Source organism: Heterodontus francisci, chromosome 37 (genome assembly GCF_036365525.1).
Source record: "Heterodontus francisci isolate sHetFra1 chromosome 37, sHetFra1.hap1, whole genome shotgun sequence".
NCBI lineage: Eukaryota > Metazoa > Chordata > Chondrichthyes > Heterodontiformes > Heterodontidae > Heterodontus > Heterodontus francisci.
In genome coordinates, this window is record NC_090407.1 from 14,815,206 (window position 1) to 14,832,971 (window position 17,766).

General features: G+C 41.5%; 1 protein-coding gene across 4 annotated transcripts in view; it reads left to right on the forward strand.

The window, feature by feature from the left end:
• Positions 1 to 17,766, forward strand: part of tp73 (tumor protein p73) — a 171,710-nt gene that overhangs the window by 59,421 nt on the left and 94,523 nt on the right. Inside the window, exon 1 of one of the 4 annotated variants that reach the window (XM_068017156.1) lies at positions 2,453 to 2,725. The exons of the other annotated variants lie outside the window; for them this stretch is intronic. Within the exon in view, the coding sequence (XP_067873257.1) occupies positions 2,687 to 2,725 (39 nt within the window). The 5' untranslated portion in view covers positions 2,453 to 2,686. Of the gene's footprint in view, positions 1 to 2,452; positions 2,726 to 17,766 lie in introns of those variants that run through there. 4 annotated transcript variants of the gene reach the window in all.

The following is a 17,766-nucleotide window of genomic DNA, read 5'->3' on the forward strand; positions in this document are numbered from 1 at the left end:
ACATAATCTAAGCTGACAGGTCAGTGCAGTGCTCAGAGTGCTGCATTGTCAAATACCACAGTTTGGCTAAGACAGTAAAATGTGGCCCCATTTGTCTACTGAAATCTGAAAAGATTCCCTCGCATTATTCAAAGAAGAGTATTTCTCCCAATCTTCTTGCCAACATTCTTTCTTCATTCAACATCACCAAAAATAGATTAATTGTTCATTTGTCCAATTGCTATTTCTGACAACTTGCTTTGTCTAAACTGACTGTTGCATTTTCCTACATAATTATTGTGACTGTGCTTCAAAGTAATCCCCCATTGGTTGACTAGCATTTTGGGACACTATGAGGGGGTCATAAGATGCTATGTAAAGGCAAGTTCTTTCTGTAATTTTCTGTTTCAAATTCAGATTTTCATTGTTTGCAGTTTTCGTTTTATCTCTGGAAAGCAAATGAAAGTATATTATTTTAACACTAGCTCACAAGTAATCTGAGGTCTTTAACCGTGGTTCAGTTTGCCATTCTCAAGAGCAATTAGGGACGGGCAACAAATGCTGGCCTAGCCAGCGATGCCTACATCCCGCAAACGAATAAAAAAAAATTGTTTATCCACCTTATTCTACTATGGGCAGTGCTGAAGTACTCTGTGTGGAGAAGTGGCCTAAGTAAACAAATCAAGATAATTGCAGCAGCCTATGAGCTCCTGGGCTTGAACATGGCAATTATAACTGTTCAAACTTCTAGTCCAGAGTCAGAAGAACCCAAGAGAAAAATACTCCAGGTTCTGGAAATCTGAATTAGAACCAGAAATGCTGAAAGAACTCAGCAAGTGTGACAGCATCTGTGGAGCGAGAAACAGAGTTAACATTTCAAGTCGATGACCGTTTGTCAGAACTGCACAAGGATCATCAAGCTAAAATGTTCACTGTTTCTTGCTCCACAAATGCTGCCAGACCTGCTGAGTATTTCCAGCATTTTTTGTTTCAGGAGAACTCACTGGAACTGCCTAGCTTTTTTTTCCTTCTAAAGATTGTTTTGCATCTCTCACAAAGTTTGACAGATATGTGCTAAAATCTGAAATGTGATGGCTTAAACATGATGGGAAGTAAGTGTGATGCATACAGGACAGGCACCCTATATGCAATTTTTAATATACTGTAGGTAATAGATTAGAAAACCCAATCAAGAAAGGAGCAAAAGTAGTGATAGGGGTTGGAGCTCCCATAAGAGAAGCATTTAATTTTCTTATTTTTGTTTAACCAAATTAACTGTACTCTCAGTTTAATAAATCTAATATGGTCTGCCAGGTAAACTTTTGTGTAAAAGAAATGATAAGGTACATATACCCACATCAACCTTAATTAGTTTCTGTGGAGAACTGGAGCTTTCATTTCAGCAACAACAACATCTTGCATTTATATAGCAGCTTTAACATAGTAAAATGTTCCAAGAAGTTTTACAAGAGGGTAATTAGACAAAAATTTACACAGAGCCAAAGAAGGAGACATTAGAACAGATGACCAAAAGCTTGCTAAAAGTGTTAGGTATAAAGTAGGAGAGGCAAAGATTTAGGGAGGGAATTCAGAACTTAGTGTCTAGATGCCTGAAGGCACAGCGCCAATGGTGGGTGTTGGACAGGAGGGCAGAATTGGAGAAATGCAGAGATCTTGGAGGGTTGTAGGGTTGGAAGAGATTAGAGATGGGGAGGGGCGAGGCCATGGAACAACATGAACATGAGGATTAGAATTTTAAAATCAATGCTTTGGTGGACGAGGAGCCAGTGTAGGTCAGCAAGCACAGGGGTAATGGGTGAATGGGACTTGGAACGAGTTGGGATACGGGCATTTGAGTTTTAGATGAGTTTCAGTTGATGGATGGTGGAAGATGGAAGCCAGGCCAGGAGCGCGTTGGAATAGTTGAGGCTGGATGCAAGAGGTTTTCAGCAGCAGATGGGCTGAGGCAGGGCAGAGATGGGTATATTATGGAGATGGAAATAGGAGGTATTGGTAATGAAAAAGATACGTAGTTGGAAGCAAAGCTCTTGGGCCCCCAATAGGACGGCAAGGTTGCACACAATCCGGTTCAGTCTCATTCAGTGGCCAGGGAGGGGGATGAAATTGGTGGCTAGAAAACGGAGCTTGTGGGGGGACCGAAGACAATGGTTTTATCCTTCCATTGTTCAATTGGAGCTAAAACACAACTTAAATTGAAACCTGTATTAACTAGTTTGGGAATCTGGCATTGGATAATATTGCACGTTAAAAAGAACATTAATAAGCACGGCACAAGGTGAAATAATGCCTTTTTAATTAATGAAGCCCCTCTGTCACCGCAGATTTGAAATGGTAGAGTCCCAAACATCATTGGGCAAGTCTGGACCTGCCTTGTGGTTAATTGAATAGTCATGAGGAATAGAGGGGAGGTCCAAGTTTTGTTGTTAGATGCAGTCTGGAGAGAGGATTGAGAGAAAGAGAGGGAGAGAGAAAGAGAGATAGGAAGAGATGGAAAAGCGACAGAGGCTGTCCCACCGTGTTTACCTGTTTCATAGTCCCCAAGCCTTGGTCAGTGAATGTCAGTAAGGTCTGTTGTAGACCCTGCACCATGTTTGTTTAAGACAGAGAGGAAAAACATCCCTCCTCTCTCCGATGACACCTGAGGTGGGAACAATCCCAGCTGCACCCACATTTTGGGAATGCTAAAATGCTTTACATAAGTGACGCAGCCCAGCACTGCACCACGGTAGGTAGCTACAAATTTACCTCTTATGTATATATTAAAAAATTGGATTTTATATTTTCTGTCAAGATCTGTACCTGTTGCTTATTTGTAGGGGAATAAATTTGATGCTGCTCTCGTTTCCTTTAACCTTGTTGCTAGGTAATTAGACAATGCCATGACTGAGATTAATGTTGTTATTTACTGCTGCATTGACCTAATATGACTCCAATAATAGGAAGGGGTTTGCTGTGGTGTTGGTCCAGGTCAACGTTGCCTTTTCGTATTGCTGTATCCCTTGCTAAGGAATCATTTGGATTCCTATAAGAATCCATTGGCATACAAGGATATTAGGTACATGGGATCTTATTTAGTACATTTCAGTTCATCTTGTAGAACGTAGGACAACTCTGATGGATCTGTAACAGAAATCCTATACTTGATACAAGTTCTCTTTTTATAGAGTTATTAAGGCACAGAACGATGCAATTTGGCTCATTGTGTCCATGTTCTCTCTCTGTAGAACAATCCAGTCAATCCCATTTCCCCCCTCCTCATAGCCGTGTATGTTTATTTCCCTCAAGTGCCCTTTAATTGAGAAATCTAGGTGCTAGATAGTTCTTCTATCATTTAACTTCTGTCTGTTCCAGCCTTTCTTCCTCTCTGTTTTATCACTTCAGCTATTGGTCATCCCTGTTCTGAACTTTCCTCTCTTGTTCCTCCTAAGCTGCCAATACAGCACTCTGCACACTGCTTTCCTCCTCGCACCATACGGCATTGAAATCAGGACCCATCACATCACCTCCTACTCTAATTAATCCTTCTGCTGGACCCCCAAAAATGTGGCACTCCTCATCTGCCTGAGCCTTCCCTTTTTTTGAGCACCCACAGGTTTCAAGTTATCCTACAAAGTCCAGTGATTGCATGGATAGGATCTACTGTCATATCTTCTGGGCAGGGCTTGATGCTCAAGAACATTTGAAATGAATGCTATATCAGCTTCTACAAATGGATTGTGCATCTTCAGATCTGTTAGTTATCGCTATTCAAATAAATTCCCCACAAACAGGTTTCATACCTGGTGGTGCATGAAGGGTTCACATGGATAATAAGGAGCCAGTTTCTAGATTTGTGCTAGCATTGGGAAGTATAGAGCCAGTGTATTTATAAGACACGGGGAAATAAAAGTACAAATGCTGGAAATTGATAGAAAAATAGAAAATGCTGAACATAGCCAGCTGGTCCTGAAAAGGGAAAAGACAGGCCAACATTTTGGTTAGTTTAGCTAGTTCCTTTTTTTTCCCCACCTGTCTTGAGTCACCCAATAAGAATCAAAACATCACATCTGTAAGACAAGGTCAGAGATCATGCCTGAGGGGGTCATTTTAACTATAATGAACTTCACAAAGTGTTTTTACAGTTTTATTTCATCTTAACTTAAAGTTTCGATGAACTAGAAGATATGTTTGTTTTAATTGCTGTGTTTGTTTCAATGAGGCTAATCACATTTCTCACTGGCTCCATAACAGTCATTAAAGGGACATCTTTGCCCTTTAGGGGAAGAATTTTATTCTGCAAGCAACATAGGGGCCATTCTAAAATGATGGCACAATGACAAGGAATCATAGAAAACACAGAAGAAAGCTGATTAACCTAAAATGCTTGTCAGTGCTAGATCGTCAACTGGAGCTATGCTCTCTAATTCTACTTTCTTGCCTTTTCCTCATTTTTTAAAATATTCTTTTCCAAATACTTAGCAAATTTATTTTTACATTATGTTTTATAGTTACTTCCCCCAGTAGTCTCTACTAAAGCATCCCATGTCCTAATGACCCTTGGACATGATTTTTTTTAAAACTTGTATTTATATAGTGACCCACATGTGCAGCATCCTGAGGGTTTTGCAAGGGGCAGCGGACAATGCTGAGCATACCAAGGATTGAACCTGCAGAGGGGAGGAAAATTAAGGAAAGGAAGGAACTGAAAAAGCAGTTAAAAGTTTTCAGATAGCTTTGGAAGAATGAGAGAATAGTAGAAAGGCAAAGTGTATTGGGGAAATACTCCAAATTATGGCACAGTAACATTTTGCTGACATGTTATGTTATGAATTGCATTACATTCTCAAAACATACTTTTGGAAACTTCCGGATTGCTTTCCAATAATGTGAAAAAAATCTGTGTTTTTTATTTTGACAGTTTCAAGCCATGCTGTTGGCTGCTCATGTATGTTGTTACTGGCATGAAACATTGAGGGCGATTCCTTATTCCCACACGCGTAGCAGTGAAGCCACTGTCATGGGAGTGCAAGTCAGAGCTAGGTCTATGGCATTGTGTTATGATTCTTCAACCTGTGCTCCCTGCAGGATCAGCTGGGAGTGCCAAGTCACCTATGTTACTCTTGTAACTCTGCTTCACGATTCCTGATTTGCTGATTTTGAATCTGGTCCTTTGTTTATATAGCTCACACAGATCCAATTTATACTCCCCAGTCTCTTAATTCCCTTGCCTGCCCTACGTGCTGTGAATTGAATCTTTGTACAAAAGCTTTCAGAATGTCTAAAGATAGGACAAAGGCAGTTGGAATACTGAATTGTACGAACAACATAAAGAATTGGCAAGAAATCATTGAATTTCATTTATTTATCCCATTGTCACTGAAAAGTGTCGATTCTGAAAGATGGTTTGACAAGTGTCAGCAGTTCTGTACTACCTCATCCTCATAACCATTGTTAATTTATGAGCCCAGGCTATTGGCCATCAGGTTGCCTGTCCTGTCCATGCCCAAAGTCTGCACATGTGTACTTTTCAGCAAGGCTCATTGGAATTAGGAGCTGGAACCCTAGTCCATAGACATTGCAGCTAATTGTAGTGATCCAGCTGTTGCCCTGGCTGAAATTGGCTAACTCAGATCAGTGACCTCATTGGTCCACGGTTGTTTATACAGCTGTAACTGCCACCCCCGTCCCCCCCACTTCCCCCATCACTGAACATACATCAAAGAGTGAAACTAATGCAAAATAGACACCATATAAGACTGGATTAGAATCTCCCAATTTCCATATTTTTGTAAAGAAATGAGAAGTCTAGGCAAAGAGCCAAACCCTTAAATTCATGATATCCTTCAGGATTGAAAATAGGACAGCAGATGAGGTAAATCATGAAGTAATGCTTCGGTAACACCAAGCATGAGTTTTAAAAGATGGATTATAAGAGGAAGGAGAGTTGAAGGAGGCAAGGAATCTGACAGTTATGAGGTCCTGGGAAGGGAGAGAGTATGCTGAGTGGATTTCAACACTCATAGGATGAACGCTAAGATTTAGGATGGTCTGTTTGTAATTTGGGAAGAGCAGCTGAGAGATCTGTTTGTTGCCAGGGCACCACCAATGATGCCCTGGGCCAGCTTGCAGTGAGCAAATGGCAGTTCCCAGTGAGATGCCTGACCTGTGCACAACTGTGTAATAACAATGGAAATCCAACTAATATTTGGTTTTAAAAAAAAATCAGGAATCCTTGCTGGGGCAATTGAATATGGAGCATCAATATCTGGTATAGGGTGGAGGATTGATCCTGTGCTGTCTGCATTCCTGATGGCAACTGTGGTATTGGGAAGTGGCACCAAATGGAGCTGCACAATTCCATGTAGGGAAGGGGTTGTGAGAGAAGATCAAATAAAGAACCATCACTAGGCAAACGTTGCCAGAACAGCCAACTATAAATCGCATCAGTAAAGTCATGTACAGGTAATGGAATTGTACACTTTTTCACAATTTTATATCTCGAGTTTGCAAACAAATGAAAGAAAGGTTTGCCGCTCACTTTTTTGTGGAGTTAGTATTCTTTGAGGGGAAAACTGTTTTAAGATAACGAAAAAAAATGTCAAGTTTGAACACACCTTGGATGCTTGGCCTGTAGGTTAAGGAGAGGCACAACCCCACCCCCCCCCCCCCCCCCACCCCTCTAAGATTCCAGGGCTAGGCAAGAAAAGATCATTGATGTCCCTTGGCCTGGTCTCAGCTCCCAGCACCAGCAACAAGAAACGCTTTAATTTTGAAACATAACATCATAATATAGATGTGCTGACATTGCTATTTTTTCCCCCAAGTTCAAAACCAGATCAGGGGCAGGTTAGGGACAGGTATGAGATTATTTCCAGGGCATGACAAATCCTGTGATTCTGTAAACTTGTCTAGGATGATTTACTGCCTGAGTACCACAAAGCTTCCAGGATTTGTTATACAGGAATGATGAACAGATCCGAACAATAACATATCACTTGGCTTGGGTTTGTTGAAAAACCTTAATAACTAAGTGAACGAGTGACTAACTTCAGTATTGACTAATACCACACCATGAAACATAGAAATTAAGTTGGAAATTCAATGTGGGGGGAAAAACAGTGAGGGTTTTTGGTATCTGACAGATTTTCAGATTTTCAAATTGGACAGAGTTGGACAGAGAGCCTCACAAACCTCTCCCACAATGGGATGAGATTCAAACTCTGATAGGTACCATGAAAATGGGGGCAGGCTGAAAACTATTTGCTTTCAGCTTGAAGCTGCCAGCCCCAGCAACCTATCATTTGCTGAGTTAAATTTAGCTCCAACCCAAAACCAGGCCCAGCAAAATATTGTGCGTGCATTCTCACTCCCTGCAGAATACCCAATACTCTCGAGCTCCCAGTAGGTGGGCCCATGCAAGCTGTTTTAGTTCCTGTCAGACATTCACAGCTCGTGGTTTCGGGCGAAGAAATGCAAATTACACGGAGTCAAAAGAGCAAATTCTGGAAATTGGAAGTAAAAATGAGAAATGCAGGAAACATACAGCGGGACTGTTGGCATCTGAGGGAAAGGGAGAGGAGAAGTCTTGAAAACTCCCTGAAATGTAGGCCTGACCTTCCTCTTCCAATGTGCACTGACCCATCATTCATTTCCAGCATTTCCTGTTTTTTTTAAGAATTAAACAGTATATGCCAATTCAAGAACATCGTATATGTGACTGATGTGAATGCTCCATCCTGTATAATGTTACAAAGTATTTCTACATTAATATCTTTGTAAATATATTTTAGCCAGGGCAATGCATTGGGAGTTGTAAAGTGGAGATATGGCTGCTAGAATTTCTGTAAATTAACATTGATGCTGGCTAGCGGCAGGCAGGTAGAGGTTATTGTCCATATTTCCACAGCCTTTAAAGAAGGTGCCATGCCAGATGGCATTTTCCAATTGCCTTTGTTCTTCTTGTTACCATCTGCCTGGATGATAGAAATAATTGATTTTGTTGAGAAAGGATGTGTGATTTCCTGTAAGACATTTGCGCATTGAGAAGGGAATGCTTTTGAACTGTGGGCCTTGAATTTCTCTGGGATCCTTCCAATCTTCCTCTATATCTTCAGTGGATGATCAGGAGGAACCCAAGAAAAAGCAACAGGCATTTTTAAGCTTTTATACTGTTTCTCAGGGGAGGAGATATGGGAGGGTTATACCACCCTCCTGCAGGAAATTCCAGGAAGAATTGCCTGACTAAGGTGTATTTACCGCAGCCTTTCACTATCTTTAGATAACTTGTCTCCACATCTTAAATCAACATCATGGCATTGAGATGAAACTCTATGGAGCCAAAGTATTCATGTTACATTTAGCTAAGATTTGATTAAAGGACTTTATTAGCTCTATATATTGGAATTAAACTGCAAGTTAGATCCAGACTGGATCAGTTTTTAAGATGAAGTTTACAAGCTAACATAACTGCTGAATGTGAAGTTGTTTTGAAATATAATCGGGTTGTTTCGACCTCATATTTTGATACTGGATTACTAAGAATAACATAAGATAGGTTCTTTTAAAGATAAAGCTGTATTCGTATAGTGCCTTTCATGATCATAGGGCGTCTCAAAATACCAATGAAGTACTTTTGAAGTATAATCACTGTTGTAGGAAACACAACAGGCAGTTTGCACACAGCAGGTTCCCACAAACAACAATCGTTTAAATGTCTCATCTGAAAAACTGCATCTCCAACAGTGCTGCATTCCCTCAGTACTGCACTGGAGGGTCAGCCTTGATTTTTGTGCTCAAGTCCTGGAGTGGGACTTGAACCCACAATCTTCTGACTCAGCAGCAAAAGTGTTACCAACTGAGCCGTGGCTAACACATTTACAATGCTGACCTTAACTTTGGCAGCAGCATGATAAAGTATGAGAGGTGGCTATCATATCTCTGAAAGCACTGAGGCCTATGTGAAATGATGGGTTACTCTGACACCGCAAGAGGCAGTGCATTCGCAATACAAATACCATCTTCTCGGAGTGGCTCAGCCCATCTGTACAGTACAGCAACTGAGTCTTACACTCAATCACTTGTGCATATCTTCCCTAATCATTTGCAGTGGAGTCCAGTACTCCATCCACACGACTGGATTGCACAGCACCAGTAGCTGTACTGCCGCACAGGCAAAATGATCAGATCTTGATGGGTAAGCAGGGTACAACTGGCAGCTCTCACTCCGACTATTAACTCCACCTAGATCACCTACAAGTTTAAACAACCTGTACTCCAAAGCACTAGATTACGTCCTTCAAAACTATGCAGTTCTGCATTACTCAAGTTAATATATAATATTTTTTGACAAATTCCTGGAAAAATTTGATTTATTTTGCGCCGTGAGATTCCACAAATTACCACTCATTTCCTGCTTATGGATTTCGCCTTCAGTTTTCTTCCCTCTGTCCAGAATGGATTGCAGCCTGAATCCACGGAGAAAGTGAGCATCAGTAGGATATTTTACTACAGCCTGATCCTGTGCTTATCTGACAGTTTTCAATAGGAGTTACTGGATTGTGGTAAGGAGCAAGGACCCAGGCTGATTTTCTTTTTCCCCCCACTTCCGATGCAAGGGCACTGCTCCAGCTCACATTCGCTAATTCAATGCACACCAGTGATTTGGCCTGGGACCTTCTGCTGTCTGTGACTAAGTAACACATAACCTTGGCCAACTAAGCCATCAGAGCTGCTTTACCGTATTACACCAGAGGCAAGTAACATCACATCACTTCATTACAATTTAGGAATCTTTGCCCTGAAACTCCACTTTTATTACAGCATACTGTTAGGAGCTGAGGCTTTGATATACTGCAGTAAGGTGAACATTTAAGTAACAGTCTACACTTGGCTTGAGGAAAGTCATAGTTTGGCAAGGAGGAAACAATGGAATTCCTCACTACTTCTTCCTACCTTTCTTCTTCCTATAAACTACAGGCTTTTAAAATCCAAGTTTGGTGTTAGACAGCCATTATTTCTTATTTACCTCATTTTTTCATATGCTTTTCAACCTAGTGTTGTGCCCTTCTTTTCACCTGGGTCTCTCAATAAAAAGAATTTCATAAAGAGATATAGCACTGAAACAGGCCCTTCGGCCCACCGAGTCCACGCTGACCATCAACCACCCATTTATACTAATACTATTTTCCCTCTCACATCCCCACCTTCCCTCAATTCTCCTACCACCTGCCTACACTAGGGGCAATTTTTACCTATCAACCCGCAAGTCTTTGGCATGTGGGAGGAAACCGGAGCACCCAGAGGAAACCCACGCATTCACAGGGAGAATTTGCAAACTCCGCACAGGCAGTACCCAGAACCAAACCCGGATCGCTGGAGCTTTGAGGCTGCAGTGCTAAGCACTGCGCCACTGTGCCGCCCTAATTTGTTACATACAGCTTATACATGGGAATGCGAAATAATTATTCCTCCATATTTTTAGTGTTTTTTGTATTTTTAAATAGGTTCCTCTAATAGCAACAATTATTGTTGCCATAGTCCAAGTGATGCATCTTCAGTTGTTCTTCATTAAATGAGGCTGCCACTCAAGGCCACTTGTTTTCAGTTTGGTTTAGTTGGTAGCACTCTTGACTGGGGGTTGTACGTGATCTGCTTGATCCTTACACCAGGATTTGATCTCATAATCCAGTACAGTATGGAGATGGTGCTGTATTAAACTGAGGCCCCAATTCCTGTTCAGGTGAATGTTAAAGATCCTATGACACTACTAGAAGAGGAGCACAGAGATCTCTATGCTTTGGCCTGCATCCCACCCTCAACAAACACTATCAAAAATGAATTAATTGGTCATTCACCTCATTGCTATTTGTGGGACCTTGCTGTGTGCAGGTTGGCTGAAATGTTTACCCATGTAACAGTCACTGCACTTCAAAAACTAAATCATTGTGCAAAGTGCTCTGAGATATTTCAATGACATTATGATGTACAGTCCCCACCATTTATACCATCCGTGCTTATCAGGGGCAGCTGCCTATATCAGGCAAATGATGCTAACCATTTGCCATTATCATTGAAATCAATTACAAAGGTGCCCCTCATAACACATTAAGCGCACCAACTATTTCTGGCAGCAACGCATCTAGCAGTGATTAGCATGGTTGATATTTGACTATATGGTCAGGTGCGATATGGTAGGTGGAAGCTTTGTCATGTTAATGTCCACAAATTGCCACTTTTGTACTCCAGCACATTTCAGAAATGGGTACGCTGCACTAGTGTTTGCTGCAATGATTTATGGTATCAGTTTTAACAGTATTATTTAATTTTCCTTTTTAAATTGATTACCTGGCTTGCATTCTCTTGAGTTTAGAAGATTGAAAAGTAATCTAATCAAGATATTTAAAATTAATAAGGGATTCAATAGGGTAGATAGAGAGAAACTATTTCCTCTGGTTTTGGAATCCAAAACAAGTGGTCTAATCTTAAAATTAGAGCTAGGCTATTTAGGAGAGAAATCAAGAAACACTTTTTCACACAAAAAGTAGTGAAAATCTGGAACACATTCCCCAAAAAGATTGTGGGTCAATTGAAATTTTTAAGACTAAGATTGATAGATTTTAGTTGGATAAGGTTATCAAGGGCTATGGAACAAAGGCAGGTAAATGGAGTTGAGGCACAGATCAGCCATGATCTGAGTGCCTATTCTTGTTCCAATGTTTCTATTTCCCCAGCAGTCGGCATCGTGAATGTAAACCTGTAACTTCGGACACGAGCAGCCCCACAGATGCACAAACAAGTCTGTCACTTTCACTGCTGACCAGCAGAGTGCACTCTTAGATCTTTTCCCACGAGATCTCCAGGTATTTAGTGTGTGAAGGAAACAAGCTGTCGGTAAACTAAACTGACAGCAGGGGAAGGAGGGGTAACATTGCCAAAATATATGTACACCATCTTCAATCCTGTTTGTAATGTAAAGGATAATCTGACTTTTTGCTAAATCTTTATTTTATCTGTGTTGAAATAACTTGATAAAAAAAGATAAAGCCACAGTTGCTGGAATTCTCGAATAAAAATCAGAAAATTCTGCAATTGCACAACAGGTTGTTCAGTGTCTGTGAAGGGAAAAGGTGACTTCACTTTTCAGGTGTGGACCTTAAACAGCTCTGACAAAGTACAGTTAAGAAATTCACTTTTAAAATATTTAACCTCCATGGTAATTAATTAAATAGAATAGTGATGGCTGGGCAGGCGATGTATTGCAGCTGTAAGGACGTTCGACTCAGAGTTAATGAGCTGGAGTCCGAGCTGCAGACACTGCGACACATCAGGGAGGAGGAGAGTTACCTGGACACTGTTTCAGGAGACAGTCACACCCCTTAGATTAATTACATCAAATTTGGACTGTGGTCAGGGACAGGAGGGTGTGACTGCGAGTGAGGCAGGTATGGGGATCCAGAATTTAGCTTTGGAGGAGCCTCAGCCAGTGCCCTTATCCAGTAAGTAAGAGGTTCTTGCTCCCAGTGTGGACGAGGGCACAGGCTGCAGGGAGGATGAGCGAACTGATCACAGCACCGTGGTTCACAGCGCCATTCAAGTGGGGAGAGAAAAGAGAAATGTAGTAGTAATAGGGGTTAGCATAGTTAGGGAAGTAGATACTGTTCTCTGCAGCAAAAACAGGGAGTCCCGAAGGCTGTATTGCCAACCTGGTGCCAAGGTTAAGGACCTCTCTTCTGGGCTGGAGAGAAACTTGGAGTGGGAGGGGAAGGATCCCGTTGTCGTGGTCCACGTAGGTACCAACAACATAGGTAGCACTAGGAAAGAGGTTCTGCTGAGGTACTATGAACAGCTCGGGGCTAAATTAAAAAGCAGAACCACAAAGGTAATAATCTCCAGATTACTACCTGAGCCACGTGCAAATTGGCGTAGGGTAAATAAGGTTAGAGAGGTAAATGCATGGCTGAAAGATTGGTGTGGGAGAAATGGGTTCCAATTCATGGGGCACTGACACCAGTACTGGGGAAAGAGAGAACTGTTCCGTTGGGGCGGGCTCCATTTGAACCATGCTGGGACCAGTGTCCTGGCGAATTGTATAACTAGGGTTATAGATAGGACTTTAAGCTAATTAGTGGGGGGGAGGACTCAGTTGAAGGGAAGTTTAAAAAATCAAAAAGAAACGAGAGCAGAGGTGCAGGGTAGTGAAGAGGCGAATGATAATCAAAGTATGACAGGAAGGGGCAGACAATATGAGCAGAAGAGTGGAGCAGAAATTAGAACCAGAATGAGTAATAATGGCAAAAAGTCAAAGCTTAAGGCTCTTTATCTGAATGCACGCAGCATTTGTAACAAGATAGATGAGTTGACGGCACAAATAGAAATTGATGAGAATGACTTGACAGCTATTACAGAGACGTGGTTGCAGGGTGACCAAGACTGGGAACTCAATATTCAAGGGTATTCGACGTTCTGGAAAAATAGGCAAAAAGGAAAAGAAGTGGGGGGGGGGGGGGGGTAGCTTTGTTAATAAAGGAAGGTATCAGTGCGGTGGTGAGTAGTGATGGAGGTGTAATAGATCGTGATGTGGAATCAGTTTGGGTGGAAATAAGGAATAGCAAGGGGAAGAAGTCATGGGTGGGAGTCGTCTATAGGCCCCCGAAGAGTTGCCTCACTGTAGGATAAAGTATATATTGGGAAATAACAGAGGCATGTAAGAACGGTGCTACAATTATCATGGGTGATTTTAATCTGCATATTGACTGGACAAATCAGATTGGCAGAGGTAACATGGAAGACGAATTTGTAGAGTGCATCAGGGATTATGACTTAGAGCAAACGTTGCAGAACCTACCAGGGAACAAGCTATTTTTGATCTAGTAATGTGTTAATGAGGTAGGATTGATAAGAGATATCGTAGTTAAGGATCCTCAAGGGGATAGCGATCACAACATGGTAGAATTTCAAATTCAGTTTGAGGGCGAGCAACTCCGGTCTCAAACCAGTGTCTTTAGCTTAAACAAGGTCAATTACAGAGGTCTGAAGAAAGAGTTGTCTAAAGCGGGCTGGGAGAATAGACTAAGGGGAAAGTCAGTGGATGAGCAGTGGCAGACATTTAAGCAGACATTTCATAATGCTCAGCCAGGTTAACAAAGGCAGTCAAGGAAAGTATCCAATCAAAAACTAAGGCATACGAAGCAGCCAAAACTAATGGTAGGCCAGAGGATTGGGAATTTTTTAGGAATCAGCAGTGGATAACTAAAAAGCTCATAAAGAGAGAGAAAATTGATTATGATAGTAAATTGGCAAGAAATATAAAAACAAACAGCAAGAGCTTCTACGGGTATATAAAAAGAAAGAGAGTAGCTAAAGTGAGCATGGGACCATTGGAGGATGCAACTGGAGAATTGATAACGGGGAACAGGGAAATGGCAGATAATTTAATCTAATATTTTGCATCGGTCTTCACGGTGGAGGACATTATATACATCCCACAGATATCAGATAAGCAAGGAGCTAATGGGAGGAAAGATCTTGTAACAGTCTCTATCACGAGGGGCAAAGTATTTGGCAAACTAATGGGACTAAAGGCAGACAAGTTGCCAGGACCTGATGGCCTACATCCAAGGGTTTTAAAGGAAGTGGCTGCAGAGATAGTGGAGGCATTGGTTGAAATATTCCAGAACTCACTGGATTCCGGGAGGGTCCCAGCAGATTGGAAAACCGCAAATGTGATGCCCTTGTTCAAGAAGGGAGGGAGACAAAAAGCAGGAAACTATAGGCCAGTCAGCCTAACATCAGTCATTGGGAAAATGCTAGAGTCCATTATTAAGGAAGAAATAGCAGGACATTTAGAAAAGCTTGATGCAGTCAAACAGAGTCAACATGGTTTTGTGAAAGGGAAATCATGTTTGACAAATTTGCTAGAGTTCTTTGGGGATATAACAAGCAGAGTTGATAAAGGGGAACTGGTAGATGTAGTGTATTTAGATTTCCAGAAGGCATTTGATAAGGTGCCACATAAAAAATTATTGCACAAGATAGGAGCTCACGGTATTGGGGGTAATGTATTATCATGGATTGAGGATTGGTTAACTCACAGAAGACAGAGAGTCAGGATTAATGGGTCTTTTTCAAATTGGAAAGACGTATCTAGTGGAGTGCCACAAGGATCAGTCCTAGGACCTCAATTATTTATTCTCTATATGAATGACTTGGAGGAGGGGGCAGAGTGTAATATATCCAAATTTGCTAACACTACAAAAAATAGGTGGGAGGGCATATTGTGATGAGGACATAAGGAATCTGCAAGGGGATATAGATAAATTGAGTAAGTAGGCAAAAACTTGGCAGATGGAGTTTAATGTTGGAAAGTGTGAATTCGTGCACTTTGGTAGGAAGAATCAAAAGGCAGACTATTATTTAAATGGAGAGAGACTTCAAAAAAGTGCAGCACAGAGGGATCTAGGTGTTCTTGTGCATGAAACACAAAAAGTTAGAATGCAAGTACAGCAAGTAATTAAGAAGGCAAATAGAATTTTGGCCTTTATTGCTAGGAGGTTGGAGTTTAAAAATAGGGAAGTCTTGTTACAACTGTACAGGTGAGGCCGCATCTGGAGTACCGTGTACAGTTTTGGTCCCCATATTTAAGAAAGAACATACTGAGCTTGGAGGCAGTTCAACAGAGATTCACTAGGGTAATTTCTGGGATGAAGGGGTTGACTTATCAAGAACGGCTAAACTGGTTAGGCCTTTTCATTATAGTTTAGAAGAATGAGGGGTGATCTTATTGAAGTGTACAAGATTCTGAGGGGGCTTGACAGGGTAGATGTTGAGAAGATGTTTCCACTAGTTGGGGAATCTAGAACGAGGGAACATAGTTACAGAATAAGGGGGCACTCATTTAAAACTGAGATGCAAAGGAATTTCTTCTCTCCGAGGGTAATGAATGTCTGGAATTCTCTACCCCAGAGAGTTGTGGAGGCTAGATCACTGAAAATATTTAAAGAGGAGGTATATAGATTTTTGAAATATCAGGGAGTTGAGGGCTATGAGGAGCTGGCACGAAAGAGGAGTTGAGGTCTGGGTCAGATCAGCCATGATCTTATTGAATGGGGAGGCAGGCTTGAGGGGCCGAATGGGCTACTCTTGCTCCTATTTCTTATGTTCTTATGTTAAAGGGGCTAAACCCAAAACACTAATCTGCCTTTTTAATTTTCAGGTACTGGCAGACTCGTTGTGTATTTCCAGCATTTTCTATTTTTATTTAAAATATATAAAACTATTGTATCTAAGGTTTTGATACAGGCATGACCACCAAAGATGACCCTACAATGATCATAGAATCACAGAAGGAGGCTATTCAGCCAATCATGCCTGTGCCAGATCTTTGAAAGAGCTATCTAATTAGTCCCACTCCCCTGATCTTTCCCTATAACCCTGCAATTCTTTCTTATTCACTTATATATCCGATCCCCTTTTGAAAGTTACTGTTGAATTTGCATGCACCACCCTATCAGGCAGTTTCGCCTCACTTACTTTACCAAAATTAGATGAGAGTATGTAAAATGGGATGCAGTCTGTAGAAGCTGTGGCTCTATGTCACTTTCATCATGGGAATATCAGCAGTTTGCAAAATACATTGTCACCGCTTGCCCCCAGCCTGCAGCCCTGAGGTCAGCTCAAAATTGGGTCTTGGGCCTCATTACCATTTTCTGTGCAGCTGCTTTCTACTGATGTGCCTCCACAGGCAGCTCACACGTTGCAGATTACAAATGTTGCCCAGCTTGCCTCGTTGCCAGCAGCCCAAAGGTATCTCCCAGGAGTGGATTTGGTAAGGGATAGGGTGACAGGAGACAATCATGACAATTCTAGAATCAGAGCAGAACTCCTGCTCCTCTTAGCTCCACAAGAAGGTCTTTTTTGAAACTGTTATTTTAGAAAAAACGTATCTTTCGTTGGCGGCCGCTGAAGTCCTGTGTGCAGGGCTGACCTGCCACTTGGTCCTCATCAGGAACGAATTTTCCAGAGGGGTCCTTCAGCAGGCGTTCTAATTAACAAATGTAAGGGGCTTAATGGCTTTTTTAGGTAGCCACCAGGATGGCGAGAAAATGGGCTGAAGGAATTTAGCAGTGGCTCAAACGCACACGCAGAGCATCCAACCTATCGCTAAATTTGTTAACACTGCACCTGTTTTTCAGCCATAAAATTGGTGCAACGCACACCAACTTCAACCCCAAAATCTGACTGTTTTTGAGAGACACTTGCAAAACTTCAAACATCACCTCTGTTCCCTCAGTTATCTTAACAGATCAGTCAATGACAGCACTGTACTAAGATTGACAGAAAGTTCATGTCACACACACTGCAATTACAACTGCAAGGAACTAGGGCATGGGGGGTGAATTCATTGGTAAGCAAATAATAAATACTGTGGTCTGTGGGGCACACATGGCTAGCGAGGGCAGAGGCCACTGTGCAAAATTTACAACAAAAAAGAGATTTGCATTGAGATAACATCTTTCACGACCTTAGAACATCCCAAAATTCTTTATAGCTAATTAAGTATTTTCTGAAGTATAGTCACTGTTATAATGTAGGAAACATGGCAGCTAATTTGCACACAAGGTCCCATAAACAATGTGATAATGACCAGATAATCTGTTTTTAGGTTTTGTTTGAGGGAGAAATATTGGCCAGGACACCAGGGGTACCATAGGATCTTAAACATTCACCTGAGAAGGTAGATGGGTCATTGGTTTAACGTCTCATCCAAAAGATGGCATCTCTGACATGGCA